This window comes from Ixodes scapularis, unplaced genomic scaffold, assembly GCF_016920785.2.
Source record: "Ixodes scapularis isolate PalLabHiFi unplaced genomic scaffold, ASM1692078v2 PGA_scaffold4__175_contigs__length_147842914, whole genome shotgun sequence".
Classification (NCBI taxonomy): Eukaryota; Metazoa; Arthropoda; class Arachnida; order Ixodida; family Ixodidae; genus Ixodes; species Ixodes scapularis.
In genome coordinates this window covers 94301739-94318858 of record NW_024609879.1, presented here as the reverse complement: position 1 = coordinate 94318858, position 17120 = coordinate 94301739, and the positions used below count along the sequence as shown (strand labels likewise).

General features: G+C 48.6%; 2 protein-coding genes across 2 annotated transcripts in view; both read right to left on the bottom strand.

The window, feature by feature from the left end:
• LOC8024671 overlaps positions 1 to 17120 on the bottom strand; it is a 288655-nt gene that overhangs the window by 231592 nt on the left and 39943 nt on the right. The gene's annotated exons all lie outside the window — the stretch shown is intronic.
• The window catches only part of LOC8035979 (aldehyde dehydrogenase family 16 member A1), a 65949-nt gene that overhangs the window by 30508 nt on the left and 18321 nt on the right, over positions 1 to 17120 (bottom strand). The window contains exons 6-11 of the mRNA XM_040209765.2: positions 15783 to 15974; positions 15252 to 15341; positions 7148 to 7390; positions 5642 to 5778; positions 4205 to 4372; positions 2572 to 2776 (exon numbers count right to left, since the gene is read on the bottom strand). Of these exons, the coding sequence (XP_040065699.1) occupies positions 2572 to 2776; positions 4205 to 4372; positions 5642 to 5778; positions 7148 to 7390; positions 15252 to 15341; positions 15783 to 15974 (1035 nt within the window). The remainder of the gene's footprint in view (positions 1 to 2571; positions 2777 to 4204; positions 4373 to 5641; positions 5779 to 7147; positions 7391 to 15251; positions 15342 to 15782; positions 15975 to 17120) is intronic.

The window sequence follows — 17120 nt, the reverse complement described above, 5'->3', positions numbered from 1 at the left end:
AAGTGGCCGCTATTTATCACGTGAGTGGCCGCTATTTGTCACGTGGTGCTTGCGCTCTTTCGGAAGCTTCCTATGGTCTTTAAAAGTTGTTTATTCGTCTTTGTTCGAAAAAAAGAAGATTAATAAGTAACTTTTAAAGCCGAAGGAAGCTCCCGAAAAAGCACAAGCAGGCGTGATAGACCGGTGCGTCAGTCAGATAACGGTGGCGGCGCCCCAGAGCGGATGAACTTGCGCGGTGGCGGCGGCGTGGAGAAACGCGTTGAACTGCGGCGGCACACCACGCCCAGCGTGCGGTGGCGGTGCAGCGTGACGGCGCACAGGTCTGCCAAGGGACCTGCAACCATTCCCGCGGGCGCCAACTACAAATTCGTTTTGCACCGTAAATATAGCTCCAATTTTTTTTTCTTTGATATAAATTCGTTTTGTAAAATTCTTTTTCCATCAAGACTGTTTAAAAAAAGTTTTTTTTGCATGTGTCCTTTAAAGGGGCCCTGCAATCCTAATTAAGCGTCTACTTTTTTTTTTTTTCGGTTTACATGTCTCTTGCGGTTCCGGCAAGCCAGCGGGCACGGAGACAGTAACAAAATATCAGCCCCCCCCCCCCCCCCCTCCCCCCCTCGAAATCTTCCATTTTGCTGGGTACACCTCTCCCCTCTCCCCCTCATATAGTATTTTGTCATGGGCGGGCTCCCCTGAAACAAAATCTTGGCTACGTGCCTGCCTCACGTCCATTACGTCATCATGCTTCTTGTGGATATTTATACATCAGTCTAATATCTACAAGTCCTCAGCCCAGCATGTGATCTCCTGAGCCCAGCACGCACATGGTCGTCGCTTCGCAAAGTGGGCAAATCACGCGTCATACGCACAAATACTGAAAATGGAACCGGCCAGGAGTACTTTTCTAAAGAGGTCTGTTAAGTGGCAAATACCTGCACGACAAAACGGCCGACCTGTCGTACGAATCTGACCTCGTTGAAATATGGGTACTAGTAGTTCGGTTTGAGATCACCGGGGTGATAAATGTGCACTGCCAGTATCAATTTTTCGAATCATAGATAACCATTAGATCAGGACGATTTTCATGTTTTGTTCTGATACACATTTGCCAGAGACGTGAGCTCACAGCATAGGCAACTGCTCCCATTGCATGAGAACCGGTGCAGCCGGGCCGCGTTCCATAGAAAGCGCACTCGTCGAGAAACAAGTGAATGGCCCCCCCCCACCCCCGGGATGTCAATTTCGGTAAAACGAAAATACCACGCTGTATCAAAGTGCCACCACACACGATTTTTTGCTTTCATGCACAGGTCCGTAAATTGATCCCATTGCCTGTAAGTCGATCCCATTGCCATCTGTTGGTTCAGAATCACACTAATCAAGGGTGGGGCTTCACCTTAAGAAAAGCTATTAGATATTCGACTGGAAAAATGATAGAAGCATGGACATGCTGATGATAACTGTTAAGTACATAATAAGTAACGTGACTTTATTACACTTACGGCCTACACTTATGTAAGCCCTTCCTGCTCAAGTTTGCCTCTCCCTTCTTCCACCGTGGCCACGGTGGAAGAAAGAGCAGCTTCATCACTACAGCTTCACCACTACAAAGTGGTGAAGCTGTTTGGCGGCAACTTCTTTCACAGTGGCTGCGGTAGAAGAGAGAGGCGTCTAAATGGCACCACCTCGCCACAAAGTAAGTGTGTCGAAGATTCGCTTCCATTACTGACAAACACTGCAAACTGGTGCATCACGACATGTCCCCACGCTTTCAAGGTCACGAGGCCCACAGCCTTCGAACGTCGCGCGGGAGAGACTCTCGTCACATCAAATGCCGTCCCTCGATAGCTCAGTCAGTAAAGCACTTGGCTTACAATCTTGAGGTGGCGAGTTCGAATCCTGCGAGGAAACTGAAGTCTTTTTATTCGGTTCCCTACGGACGTAACGCTTTTGGTTTCTCAATACAGTCAAACGTTACGCTCAAAATGTAACACTTTTCCGCAAAAATCGGCTGATAAAACACGTTCAGCTTTAAAATACTCCGCCAAAGTCACTATTTGCTTCAAACTCAAAATCCACTGTTTGCATGCACGTAGCTTGAACCTATCGTCACGAAACAATAAAGTAAGACTGGGACGTCTGGAAAGTGTCTTGACCGACGTGCTTAGCGTCCCTTACCGCCCATACATCGAAAGAGGTCCTGAAGTGGCAAAGAATCAAGTGCAGACGCCGGAGTGTGGCGCCGCCGGATGTCGTGGCCCCGACAGTTGGCGCTAGGATTCACGGTGAAACATGGCAGAGGACGTAAGCATCTGTCACCGTTGTTGCAGCATCCCAACTACCGACCCCCAAAGCAGACCGTTGAGCCGGAGAGCGACCGACCCAAACGGCGCCTGCCATGCCCGCCACCGCAACACTGCCGTGACGGCGGCCGAAGTTGGCGTGGCGCCCCTACGATGTCGTCGAGCGGGAATCGAGGGACCGGTTTTATGGACGCGGCAAACGCACAGGTCGGAGATGTGTTGCGGACACGGTAGTGTATCCTCGGTAAGAAACGGAGTGGTGTCTCACCCTCACGGAGCCCATGCCCTTGTAGCATGTTGCGGCCCAGTAGAAGAGTCGTCGGATGCAGGTGCTCACGGCCACGTCACACTCGTCGGCTGGCAGTCCCTCCAGGGCACCGAGGCGGGAGGCGAACTCCTTGGCGCGAAGGGACAGGTTCTCCGCCACGCGGTACAGCACCCGAGCTCTGCTGGGGGCCTCTCGCGTCGACCAGCTGCGGTCGGAGAAAACGTCAGTCATCTTTCGACGTCCCGCTCGTCCTAAAAACACATGAGATACGACGACGACAATGACCGTACTCCTTTACAAATCGCCGTGCAATTGGTTCGCCGTAAAGGTGCGAGAATATAACGTTTCTCACTGTGTATTGAATACGAATAAAATGAAATTTGACTGTAAATCTAATGAAAAAGTTTTCAAATATAAATGTTTTGATAAAGTATGAATTGAGCATGGGTACTTAAAGAAATCGCGCCTGGAAATCTTTCTTAGAGAGCATACGCGTCGAAAGAAAGTCTTATCACGTGAGAAACATTTTGCAAACTTTTAAGACGAAAAAAAAGAAAGGAACCCGACGGCATAAGTCGAGTGAAAAATAATGTATGAGGTAACCAAAGCGGCGACTGTCTCATTAACCTCGATATGGCTCAAATTTTTTTTCCGATACTGACCCCAAAAATTGGGGGTATAACTGTCATTATTGACAGAAATAAGCCAATCTACAATAGTGAGCCGATTTTTTGAGGCCATTAAACCAATCGAGGCGCTCCGTGGGCGGTTTCTCCTAGCACACCGGTGCAAAGCGGTGAAGCTGCTGGGCGGTGAAAATTTATTCTAATTTTCCATTAGTAAAAAAAAAAAATCTAGAATACTTCGAACGATAAAGTTATGCTGCGAATTGAATAGGAAACCCCATTAAAAATTATTCGAATTTTCGAATATTCACTCGGCTTTAAAATGCTTTTTATTCTGGTGGACGGAAAGTTTGGAGCACATTCTTAGAAGCAGAAAAGTACTTTTTAATTTGGCACGAAACAAACTTAGTGAGCTCAAAGCACTTAAAGTGTTCAAAACCAAGTTTAAAAACCATCTGCCGAGCATAGATTAATTAGGGCAGTTAAATAGGCTATCGCAATACAAAATGACCTCACGAGCATTCCTGTGGGCTTTTCTAAGCACATAAAACATGTGACGAAGTTTTGAGAGCCTCATCTTATAAAGCGTTACCAACAACTTATTTTCAATTTTGAGGAAAAAACCAGTCAAAAAATGTGTGGCTTAATTTGAAAAGGAAAGGACACTGTCGTTAGCAATGCTTGCAACTGCCAAGTTTTGTTGCCCTCGGTGCCATCACTTAGCTGGCCAGTTGCATTTCAGCCATCCGGCCATTATGTAGCTTGGTAGAAGTATTTGGTCCAAGCGATACCTCAATATTTTGGTGATTGCAAGGTGGCATTACCTTAGGGGGAAGTGCCCGACACCCACTGCCACGATGTTAGGTAGGGGTAAAAGGCGAGTAGCCTTTGTTCATAAAAACATCTCAGAATTTGGTCCTCGGCAGAGATTCCACTAACAATCTTTGCCGAGGGGAAGAAGGTTTGTACAGAGACGTATACTGCAAGTGCTTTCCCAGGTCACTCACCTCTTGAATCCGGCCACGGCAGCCTCGACCGCATTCCGGACGTCTTTCCTGCCGGCTTCTGGGGCGAAACCGACCACTTTTCCCTCCGAATTGTGCACCGGGTACGAGGTGCTAGACTCTGGTTTCTTCCGCTGCCCCGCATAGAACAGCTCGAAGGTCTCGTCCTCCCTGTAGGAGGCCAGTAACCCCAAGACTGCAGGTGAGCAAAATACGAGGCAAAAAAAGTCTCCAACACGGGCAAAAATTATCGCTTCAAAAGGGTGAAACAGGATAGGACACAAAGAAAAAGAATGTCACAAAGAGAGGAAATCAAATGCTAGTGCACAAAGGAAGGCGATTGCTTTCTGTTTTCTTTTCTAACGTTCTTTCTCTTTGCGGCATTTCCTATTTAAGCACTTTCGGGCGAAATAAACTTTCAACCGTGATGGAGCCTTTTCGCGAGCGAGTCGTCTTCTGCTTACCCTGTCCCGAGGTCTCGTTACAACTAACGTTTGTTGGCTCGTCTGCACCCCGACTCTCCGTTAGTTCTTCTTAGTCCACCGTCGAGCACTTTCCCAATGAACTGAGACTTTGCCCCCAAAAGTCCACCCCGTGTGGCATTTCCTCGATTTCAACCCGCATCGTTTACAAACGACGCGCGACACCTTATTTCCCGAAAAGGGCCGAGCATAGCAAGTTAGAAAACAGAAACGTAAAATTTAAAAGCGCAACCACTTCTATAATATAAAATCCCGAGATCGTCATCTTTGTAGGGTGGTCGGTAACTTTCGAAGAAGGGGGATGATGGTATAAACGCAACGACGCAAAATAAAAAGGGTAGCCGAGTTTCGAGACGGTGGGTGCGCTCGTCCGGTTTTCTATCCGTTCCCAGTCTCGGGTTTTTCGTTACAGTTCACCAGCGTGCTCGCGTCTTTTCATTCTCGTCGACAACTTTGATCCCAAAAGGGCAACTTGTGCCGGTCTTCGGGCACGCGAAACGAAAGTACAGACACAAACGGTATTTTATGCGCAGAAACACTCCCGCACATCGCCATTCGGTCCCATTCCGATTTCTCTGTAGTGTAGCCTGGTCTAGTTGGTGATAGGTCAAGAGTGAAAGCTCCCCTTCCCACTTTAGCAGAGCAAATGTAGGAGAGGAGGTCTCCAGCTCTGCCAAAGGGAGAAAGGAGCTTCCACTCTACTCTTAACTGTCACCAACTATAGCACTAGCCTTAGCAACGGTCATGCTGCTAATATGCTGTAGGCAGTCCGCAGACCAGTTTGTTCCTCGCATGACAGTCCCACTGGTCATACAAAAACCGTCTGCAGACAACCATGCACCAAGCAAACGCAGATAATTTCATCGTCGTATCCGCAGCAAACGTCTTTTGGGAAACGTTCGAGCGGTGGGACCGTGGCCCAAGTAGGCCGGTGATCCTACTGCTCTGGTGTTCTTACCCCCGAGCTCCCGCGGGGCAGGCGGTCGGCAGGACGCGGTCGGGCCGGGTCTCGCTTCCAAAGTGGCTCCAATCCAGTTCGGGATCGACGATTGGCTTCTCGGTCGACCAGGCCGGTTTCAGGAACGTGAGCAGCCCCTGCGTGCGCCGTTCGGGAAGACGCCGTGAGTCGACGCCGAAAGCTTGTTTTTGAGAGTGTACCCGTGCTCTCGAGAGCCGAGCGTGGCGCTGCAGTGGGCGCGAGCTCTACGTTCTGAAAAGCCGTGCGGCGATACCCACCCTAGTTTTATGAACGCCACTTCGATCCTCGGGACGTCGGAAAGACCGCGGGTGGCGTCGTAGCTTCGGGACAATCTTGTAAGTCTCTCGTCCTCCCACGGCCATTAAAGGAAGAATCTTTCGACCGTTGCTATTGATATTTACAAATCCCGAATATGCGCTAAAATATACTACCTTCTTTATTTACCGTACTCGTGCTATAGGCGGGACCGACGTAAAAATTGCTAAAAATTTCTGCGAGCGGAAAAAAAAAGGGTTTTTCTTCACACTCCTTGGCAAAAATAAAACAATGCGCGATTATTTTAGAAAATTAACTCTTTGCAAATTTATGGTTAGAATTAGTTGAATGAGTCGCCTTTAATTTTTGTGCCTTATAATTATAAAAGTGTTTATTAAAAAGCGAGCGTACGACGAAAAGCGTGCAAAGAGACTCGCCATACTTTTGTACCACCGAATTACTGCTGATGCAACGCGGGAGACGGTAGCGTAATTTGGAGCTTGCGTAACCAGATCGTACGTGATATTGATAAAACAAATACAGGGCCAACTTTTATGAGTGTCTCAAATCGTTTATGCGCATGCCGAGTGGTTCTGCGCGAGCTGCAACGCGTGGAACCGCTCGAAACCGAGCAGACAATCTTTTGCCAAAACCCTCTCTCGGTCTGGCGCAACGAGATGGCATGCACGGCACATTTTCGAAAACCTAACCCAGCGAGCGAAATTGGGTATCCCGAGACTTCTGACGACCGAGGCACAAGGTGAAAACTCCCCAGAGATACTCATATTCCCAAAGTTTCCCCGACTTTCTTTCGTGGGCCTTTAGTTGCCTAGCCAACTACAGAATGCGTCTCTGACCGGCGCGTTTACCCCGTCCTAAGAAGAGGTTCCTCGATTTCAACCCGAGGACATACGTCGCGGCAGTGGCACCGGACGTCACGGACACCCGACCCGCCACAGGTGGCCTTCCGGTTGGACCGCCGACAAAAGCTCCGACAGCCGGGAGCCGGGAGTCGAGATGATCGCAACGCTCGCATTCTTTCAAGCTTCTTGCCATAACTTCGACGTCCAAAAACGGGGTTGACTTCTGGCGGCGCAACGCTACATCTTTTGTAACGTCGCTCGTTGCCGCTTGGAGGTCACTAAAGACGTCTGGGCGGAACGGGACGCCGGATGCGCCGGTCAGGGACACGTTATGGGCATGGCAAACCCGACCCCAGAAGAGTCTCACCTGCCGGCCCCCGACCCTGCCCACGCCAGAGACTCCTACGCCCCCGAACTCGGCGGCCGGGTCGAGTGTGGGTGGCATGTTGACGAAGACGGAGGCCACCCGGAACTGTGTGGCCAGCTCCAGGGCGCAGGCCAGATTCTCGGTCCAGAGGCAGACGCCCGTGCGGCCCCGGACGCAGTTGACGAGGGAGACTGCCTCCTTTGGGGTCCGGAACCGCGTCACCAGCAGCACGGGGAGACCCACCTGGTGGCCAGGGGAAGCGCCGAGAGGTGGTACGATCAAATACGACATGGCTTCGACAATGTTTAAAACGCCTCTAAAATCTTGTACGAGCAGCACCGAACGGTGACAGCAGCAGCTAACGGTGACAGCGGCGCCCCTTCTGGACCCGAGTCTTCGCAAGCAGACGACGCGATGGAAAAGCGTAGGCTCTGCGACGTTCTCCCCATCATGAGAGCCCAAACAATTAATTACGTTCCGCACGTTTGCGCGGCGATATCTACTGATCGCAAACGCGACGACGATCAGATTATAGTGTGCGTAGAAACTAATGTTTATTTATTTATAAAGTAGGCTCGAAATCATTCAGAATATTACGTACAACTGGTTCACGTCTAAAAACCGGAAAGAAGGCTCTACCCATTAGAACAATGTCCTCGAAACTTACTTACAATGCGAGAGGTACGACAGGACAGCCTTGCCGCGTCGACTTCTCGGAGTAGGCGACCGCAAAAAGATGCCCGAACTTCAGAGTTGGCACGCCAGCCGGCTTGGTGGATATTGCCAGAGAGGATACTAGCCAGCAGAAGCCGACCGGTGGCAGATGTGCTCACAAACACGCACGCATGTACCATATTTATGATTGTAGGTCAACCCATTTTTCAATTTTTGAAAATCTGAAGTGAGGGGGGTCGACTTATAATCCAACCAAAGCATTCTACCACCGACAAAAATAAAACAATCGCAATATCCAGAACACCTTGACTTGTTTTGAGTTCAGCCGGTTGTACCTGTAGCATTGCGCTGTTCAGTGCGCTCATTTTAGAAGTTTTTTTTTTAATGCGAAAGCAATAACTGTTTCATAAAGCGAGCCGACATTATCAGCTTTGAAGCCGTGCCAATTTTAATTTGTGTGTACAAGTATTATTGATAGCTATTTGCAAATTAGCCTGAATGTATGGCGTTGAACAACGCACGGCGTGCACGACTCTCAAGGCTGGCGGCACTTGTAAGAGCCACTACGGAGTGGCCGCTGGAACAGTATCACAACCTGCGACTTCTTTTCGCAGTTCATTGCACGATTCACGGTCGCACATCTTTTAATCGAGTGTCAAGACCATGGTAGAGCACCAACTACGTTCTTTTTGTATTGACATGCGTGATCTGGGCAGTTTAGATTTTTGGTGCTCGTTTATGGCCATCCTTCATCCAGAAGCAACAAACAACTGTGTTGCTGGATGCAAGTTCGACCCGTCAAAGTGGGTGGCGCTGCAGAGGAGTCTGCAGTGGTGCGGAATATTAAGTGTGACTGCAAATGAAGAGGCTTCCGCGGGCCAAAGTCTGCATAGGCGGGGATGCCTTCCAGAGTTAGAGGTCAGGCTTGCAACGTACGTTGTAAAAGTGCACAATCGGTCCCTACCCGTGATGCCTGCGACGTACAACGCGATCGCCGAGCAAGCGCGGAAGATGCGGTTGATGCTGTCGTTTGCGAAGTGAGCGAGATTTTGTCAGACAATGCCGATGACATTCTTTGAGATATAGCAGTGATGACGACGGGACTGATATCACCAGTGCGGACAAATCGAATGGACAGAGTGAGAACGACAGGAAGCGGCTTCCGCTGTCGTGCCTCCAGCGTGAGCTTTCTAGCTTCGGTAACGCCTGGCCATCTCATGCGCCTAGTGCGTGCAAGTGCAGCCTAAGCACACCAGGGCCCGTTTGCTCGAAGCACTAACCGCGGCTAAAGTTAGCCGCAGTACCTAGGAGAGGGATTTTGAGATCACGTGACTGGCTCGGTAGGGATGCGGGGAAACATGGCGGTGCCCCAGTGAGTGAGCGCCGCTCGCTTTGGAACTAATATGCCGTTGTGGTTGCAATACCGGGCGCGTTAGTCAGCAACGAATGGTGCAGGAGGCTTTCGCTTTGCCTTACCTCACTTAAACCGCAGAGCATGGGCAATGACATCGCCGCAATTTTTAGATAGTGTTTCGATTCTGGGCATTCCTAAGCCTAAATGATCGCGATAATTCTTGGCATAGCAACGTCTTTGGAAAGCGGATTGTTGATAGCACACAAAAGCAGACGGCGTCCCAACAGACCTTTTTTCTAAATTATCCAAGCACCGAGGTGCATGCTACGACTGTAGTTGCACGCGTCGCGCGTGTTGGCGTCTGCAGTAGCAACCGTTCTAAAGCAAAAAAGTATAAAACAAATTTTGCCTTGCATGCGCGTTCGTTAAAGCCTTATTATGATTTTTTACTACAAATCTTTTATAAGAGAAAGGCCAGCGCGCGTGAACCGTAGAATTACACTTCCAGCGTTCTCCTCGCGATGCTTGAATAATTTAGAAAAAATTCTGTCGGGACACTGTCTGCTTTTGTGTGCTATCAACAATCCGCGTTCCAAAGACGTTGCCATGCCGACAATTATCGCGTTCATTTAGGCTTAGGAATGCCCAGAATCGAAACACTATCTAAAAAATGCGGCGATGTCATTGCCCATGCTTTGCGGCTTAAAGGGGTACTCCGCCGATTTCTTCATGGTCCCCGATTTGCTTGAAATTTTGCTAAACTCGCCAAACAATATGCTAAAATGGTATCCCAAATATTAGGTCAAAATAATTTTTTTTCACGAAGTTATTGAATTTACAATTTTGGTCCTCACCGTGTTTTTCAAACTGAAAGTCTCTACTGGCAACAATGAAAAAGTGACGTCAGTGGAAGTGCGGGGGTTCACTCTTTGGACTGTAGAATTTGTTCCCAACTGATTCGAAGCAGTTTCATGGTGTCAAATGAATGCTTTGGAAGCTCGCTCCAGTCCCCGCGCTCCAGCACGGAACAAATGATCGGCATATTCTATTTTTTAGACTGCTCGCCCGACTGGCAAGCTTACCTTCCAATGACGTCACGGCCCTGAAAAGGGCGGGTATATTTGAATGTTTGTTTTTGCATGATTTTCATTTGCCGATTTCGCAATAACTATTATGAATTTCACGATACTAAATAGCATACCAGAAAGGGTAAATGCCGGGGAGTCAGAAAATATAGTTAGTTGAGGTAGCTCAAAAATCGGCGGAGTACCCCTTTAAAGGGGCGGTGCAACGATTTTCGGACTTCGGTCAAAGATTTCTGGAAGTTGCCCCCTGACACTTCTGAAGTAAAGAACAGGAAACCGATTTCGCCTGGGTGTCCTAGTTGTTGCGTAAAAAAAAGATAAAGATTGGCATTTCGGGCACCCCTCAGCTCACTCCCAGTCTTCAGGGTCACACCTGGTCGCACTCCCAGTGACGTCATTCGGAGTGCCGTGTAGCTTCCCGTGTGCTATCTCGGAGGACGCTTCCCCTCCCTCTCTCTGCGTACATTAGCGGGTGTTATGCTGCAGCTTAGAGCCGAGCGAGGTCACGTAATCTTTCCGCCGTAGTTCCTTCGGCTGCCACTTGGGGCTGCAGGTTGGGGAAAAAGCTCGACTTTTGCTTTGCGATTATGCAGCGGAATCGCGACATTTTTAATGAAGGAAGTGTTTTCTCTATCCTCTGGGACACGATAAACAACGTAAAAATGACGAGATGCAAATTATTTTAATCATAAAATCGTTGCACCGCCCCTTTAAGTGAGGTTGGGCAAAGCGAAAACCTCCTGCATTATTCGTTGCTGACTAACGCGCCCGATATTGCAGCTAAAACGACATATTAGTTCCAAAGCGACCGGCGCTCACTCACTGGGGCACCGCCATGTTTCCCCACATCCCTACCGAGCCAGTCACGTGATCTCAAAATCCCTCTCCTAGGTACTGCGGCTAACTTTAGCCGCGGTTAGCGCTTCGAGCAAACGGGCCCAGAAGGCATCACTTGCGTGCTGGAGGTTGAGCTTTCGAAAGAGATGCTCTGCCGTTCTCGCGTGTTCGCCGTAAAATGCGCTTCTAAAGATTTTCTTTTCTTCTGATGTGCAATAAGGGTGGTCGACTTGCAATCGAGTCAACTTACAATTGTGTAAATACGGTAACAATGACACTACAAAAGTGACAAAAAGAATGACCGTACAAACACTTTACAAACATTGCACCAGTAAAAATCAAGCACAACTGAAAACACAAGAAGCATTTTGGAGGCTCCATCACAAACAAAAACAAAAAGTGATTGTGAATAAAAAAACAAAGCATTAATAAAAATAAACGGCTTGATGGTCCTAATGCAAATACCTGAAAGACTGCGGAAAAAGAGACCAAAAAAAAAAGAGAAACAAGCAGAAAGGCAGAAAGAATAAAAGACACCATGGCGCGGCGACGTCCGAACCCCCACCAAAACAGTACAGTAAAATTAGAAGCAAAGATTGAGTAACTGCATTTTTTTGCCCATTAAGTGTATGTATATACAGTCTAAGCTCATTATAACAGACTTGGTTACAACAGACATATGGATATAACATATCGATTTGTGAAGTTCGGTTGGTTTTCCTCTATGCACGATCGACTCAACTTCATATCTGCATACAACATACTCCTTTTACGACAGATCGAAATTTTGGTCAAAATCAAGGTCTGTTATAACGGGCTTAGACTGTATTCATTTCGGTAATGACCCGAGATCTGATATGCACAATTGTCTCCACAGCAAATTGACATTGCGGTAGCGAATATATTGCAATAGGTTTTCAGCGAAATTTCCTTTTTATAGTTGGCAATTGTCTGCAGGATTAGCCAGATTGTCTTTTCGACAAGATAGGTACGAGCAAGGCATTCGTGAGAATGGTAATTAAGGGGATGGCCCGGTCAAAACCGGAAGTACTTAGGTTTTTGCGCTCGTTACATCGAGGAAGCCTTCATGTAGACAAACGTCATTTTTATTTTGTCATATGATCTCCCATTCTTATTTAAACCTTTCATGTGCGTAGGTACAAAACTGCACCCCGAGTTTCGCCAGTGTCAATGGCCGACATCCGTAGGTGCTGCGTGACGTCACAAAACGCAAAGGTTCGTCGGATGGTCGTGATAACAAAAGTTCGTCGATGAATGTCTTGCATTTTGTTTCGAATTATATCGTCTCCTAAGCTGTGCTCAACTGAAATACGGTTCTTTTAATGCAGTTCCCAAGCATGCGCAAAAAAAGTCACGCCTTTTAGCAGGATATTACTACTCGCAAAACACGATAAGCTTTGAGCAAACCTATGCCGTTTCGCGCAAACACAACTGCGACAACCACCGTTCGAACTAGGGGCACTTGCAAATCAAAGGATGCAGATTTCGCCTCTGAAGCGGTATCGTGGTACACATGTCGGCGGATCCGCTGGAGCGGTGATGAAGCTGCAGGTCGTTTCCTCAGAGGCGACGTCCGCAGGTCGAAGGCAAGTGACGAATCGTCCAAACGCATGTCGTCACTTGACTTGGACGAGCTTGGTGAATTGTAGTCACGCTCCATTTTCACACGTGGGTCAAACAGAATCAGGCTGCACGCGTGCTAAATACAACTTCTGGTATCGTTTCCAGATGGCCTAGCTGTTGGTTTCGGTTTCGCTGCATAATCAAATTGATTGATCCGATTTGGGCGAGGAGTCGATGGGCGTAGTTTAATATCGTTGGCACAACATCACACCTCAGCTTACAAGCCTTCTGTCTGCTTAGAGCTCAGCTCGTAGCTGTCTGCCGCAAGATGATTGCTGCATAAATGGGATCTCGATCTAGATGGGAACCTAGTCCCTACGCACGGCGACAATCCACTTTGCTCGTCACCGTACGTCTCACGGAAAAGAGTGGAGCGTCATGTCTTGGCTCGCATGTGCTGCCCGGTGGTTGTGGCACCCAACCACGAAACAAGTCGAGCATAATAACAAAAACGCAGCATGCTGAGGCGTTCACTTGTAGGCAAACAATGAGACAGAAATGCTCGCTTTGTGTTTTGTAGCATCAGAGCTTCAGCGTTGCCAACGAAAGCAGTGTTTATGCTAGAATGCGATTGAAGCAGTATAAATTCAATTACTCACGCAGATGGGCGTATAAAATTCAGATATTGCACGTACGATGCTTCTCGAGGCAATAACAACGATATTCAATTGTTTTCTCGAATACAAAATTTGACCGGACAATCCCTTTAATGTCAACGGCAAAGGTAAGACGTATTGATTGATAGGAACACTAGAGTTAAGACATCCAAGTTTCGAAAATTTTAGATATTCTAGTACATTAAAAAAAAAAAAGCAAGAAGATAGATTCTTGTTTTTCACGCCTTATATAAATGTTGACGTCAGAATGTTTTCTTGGCTTAAAAGCCAAGAAAAAATTTTTTTTGGAGAGAACACATTCTTCACTCACGAAATGGTAGTTTTTATCAATCAAAGCAAAAACAAAAACAATATCGCGATGCTTTTCTGTTGGTTTCCTCAAGCGGAGATAGGCAAAGCCAATGCATTCCAAGGAGTTTGTTTGGTAGCAAAGACTCCAGACTTGCCAGAGGTGCCGCGATCGGTTTTCGCCCTTGCGCCGAGAGAGTTTCCAGTATTGGTCTCCAAGCTATTTGCTACAACGATCTAGGGGGAAAGCTCCCATGCATTGCGACCAGTTCGGGATGGCGGGGCATGAACGCAGACGTCGGCGGTCCCTTTGGTTGCCCTGACATGCCTGCATCGCCAGCGACGGTCTAACACGAAGAAGCGGGACAACATCGCTCATGAAATCCGTGCTCATTGTTTTCCTAGCTTTATTCTGTACTTGCTCGGCGAAAAACACCCAGGTCGCGCATTGTAAGAAAACAAGCAAAGTCGACGAGCGCTCGAATAAAGACTCCTCACGGCAAAACGAATGCACCTAACTCGCCGTCTGCTTTCGTTTCGTCATTCTCATTCCCTTTCCGGGGACCGCCGACGTCTCGGGATCTTGCTCCCGTCCTTAACCTCCTGGGGAAGCGTTTTGAGCGGCAGGGAGTTGGCACCGTCAGACACGACATCCAAGTACTGCGTCGCCGGGTAGAATGGAGGCGGACAAAGAGTGTGGAGGCGACCTTCATTTCCAAAGACCTGTTAATGCGTGGAATGCGGTATTTAAAACGCGATCGTTTAAATTGGTTTAGAAGACACCGAACGGTCATTTCGGGAAGCGACGAAGAACTCTTACTCGTATCCGTATCCCCGCTAAATTTAGCGGGAAAACCAAATTGGTCTATAGGTCCTGCGACGCGAGGTTTCCCGCTAAATTTAAAGCGGAAAATAAATTGCCGTATACTAGGTCGCACGACCTGGCATCGCGCGACGTCAATTTCCTTGCTAAACTTGTGAGAAAATGCGTTGGCGAAAGACAAACAAAACTTTGGGAATTCATGAAAAAGCATTCAGCACTTTCAAAACGGGCAGAAGGCGAACTATAGTGACCAACACGGCGGCGGTGGCGGGGAAGAGCTCGGGCCGTCCCGCTGCCGGTGTAAGCTTCCCACCTCAGACGCCACTCGGGCGTTTCGCGCACCTCAAGCTCGTGGGTGCCGGGCGTCCGAAAGACGCACCCTGCCTTCTTCAACGGGCCTCTACTGCTCTGGACAGTTTCCGGGCACCACGTTACGATTAGGGGAAGATGCGCGAGCTCCCTTTGGTCGGCCGGCGCCGTAAGCTGCGAAGGAAATAGTTGGCGGAATGCCATCGTGCTAATCTGTTAACGCAGATAAACTTCCTTTTAGCTTTCTGAGCAAGTTAAGAGAAGCCCAACCACAAGTATGCGAGACTCTGAGGCATTTTGATGATAAAACTATTTTTCACGAATAATATCTTTAAAAACTAATCTACCGTCAATGTCTAACGAGTTTGTGCGACAGGCTCGAGACGAGCGTATTTAATTTCTGAGGGCACTCCGCGACTTTGATGCGTTCATCCCGGAATGGGGAGGTTGGGATGAAACGGGCGAAACTCACGGCATCCACTACGGCGGAAGATGGGGCCACGTCCGGAAGCAGCACAGGCACCGTCGGACATTTTGCCGCAATGCCGGAGACGTCCGCGGTCTGCGTGTATAAAAAAGAAATGAGCCTTTGTGACGGGCCTTGCATCTGCCCCATCGACGCGCTTCTAAGCGCCACCCCAGTTCTTAACTCTCTCCTGAATGTAGCAAAGGCACCTGTTTTGTGGCAATTTCTTGTTAGGTTCTTTTCCCCAAGAAGGTATTAGGTTATATTTGCATCTAACAGCACTGCTGCCATAATTGTATACCACCGTCTCATGTACGCCTTCTTTTTTCTACTCTCGTCAGGCACACACCGTTGTCGGGAGTGCGACAACTAAATGCATCCAACAACACCGACATTGCTCTCGGCTCCCCGCCGTTCGTGCGAATGCCCGAGTCGGGGAGGGAGTCCAGCCGGCTCCACCGATCACCAATGTTACGCACATCCCTCCCCGAAAAGCATCCCCCGTGCACAAGTACGACAAGGAGTCAGTCTGGTTACCACAGCTCCAGGCATTTTGCCGACGTCGGCCCCGGAGTAAGGCTCGCAGGGAAGCGGAGAAAAGCAGCTCAGATCTGCCGTCTTGTCGTTGGGCAGGCCCACCCTGAGCCGAGAGAACCGTTCGGTGAGGAGCGTTGAGAACGTCCCGTGGACAGACTCCTGCACGAAGACCTGAAGTCCCGAGGCTTCGCCCTGGAAAGGAAAGGGGAAGCTCCGCATGACCCGTTCTCTGCACTGCCGTAAGTGTGCGCAAAAGTAGGACGGCGCGGCCATTGAGCGGGGCAGAATATGGCTCGAGGATCGCTATTCTTTGTGACTGTGAGTGTAGGAAAACTATAACATTTCCTAGGGAAGAGCACGAGCCAAAACGCGATACAAAATGCCGCACGAAGATGGATTCGAGTCTATTTACACCCGAGCGTGGTGTAGGCATGTAATATGAACACTTGAATTTCTGCCTCGAAAACAAGGGCTAGGCAAATGGGGTTGCTGCACAACTGGGTTAACTGCCCAAACGAACGCGGAGAGTTACAAACTCGACAATAAGGTCGAGTAAAAGAAATTCCATTAAATACCGAACGTGCGCCCGTTTCACGTTGGGCACCCACCCACTATGTTTCAAGCTTCCGAAAACCACAGTCGACAACGGGTTAAGAGTTCGGGGGAAGCTCCTTCCAACTCTCTTCACTTTAGCAGAGTGAATGGAGGAGGTCTGCTGAAGTGCAAAAAGAAGGGATGAGCATGCCCTGATCCATTAACCCGCTTCCGACTACAGTCTAAGCTCGTTATAACAGACCTGGTTACAACAGACATTTGGGTATAACATATCAATCTGTGAAGTTCGGTTGGTCTTCCTCTATGCACCATTGATTCAACTTTATATCTGCATACAACATACTCCTTTTACAACAGACCGAAATCTTCGTCAAAATCAAGGTCTGTTATAACGAGCTTAGACTGTATAAGCGAAGGACCCGTCGAGCACCCACCTGACTTCCCAGCCCGCCAGGCTAACTGAGACGCTTTTCTTCGTTACCCGCTTCTCCGAGCACTCTCATGCAAGTGGCAAAGCACGTCCTATTGCATGCTCCATTTAAAAAAGTGCCTGTTTCCCAGTTTCTAGAGAATATCTACAAATTATTGTGAAACAGCACTCTCGCGGTATCTTTGATATGGCACAGCCCATTCTGACGGTGGAGCGCCATATTTAATATCTGGCTATTTAACGCGAGATATGGTTGCTTCTTCTCCAGTGCTCCGAATGCGTCTCTGACCAGAGCGTTTGTCGTTCGTCCCTGCGTCGGAAATGGCCTTGAAGTGCCAGCAAACGACCTCCAA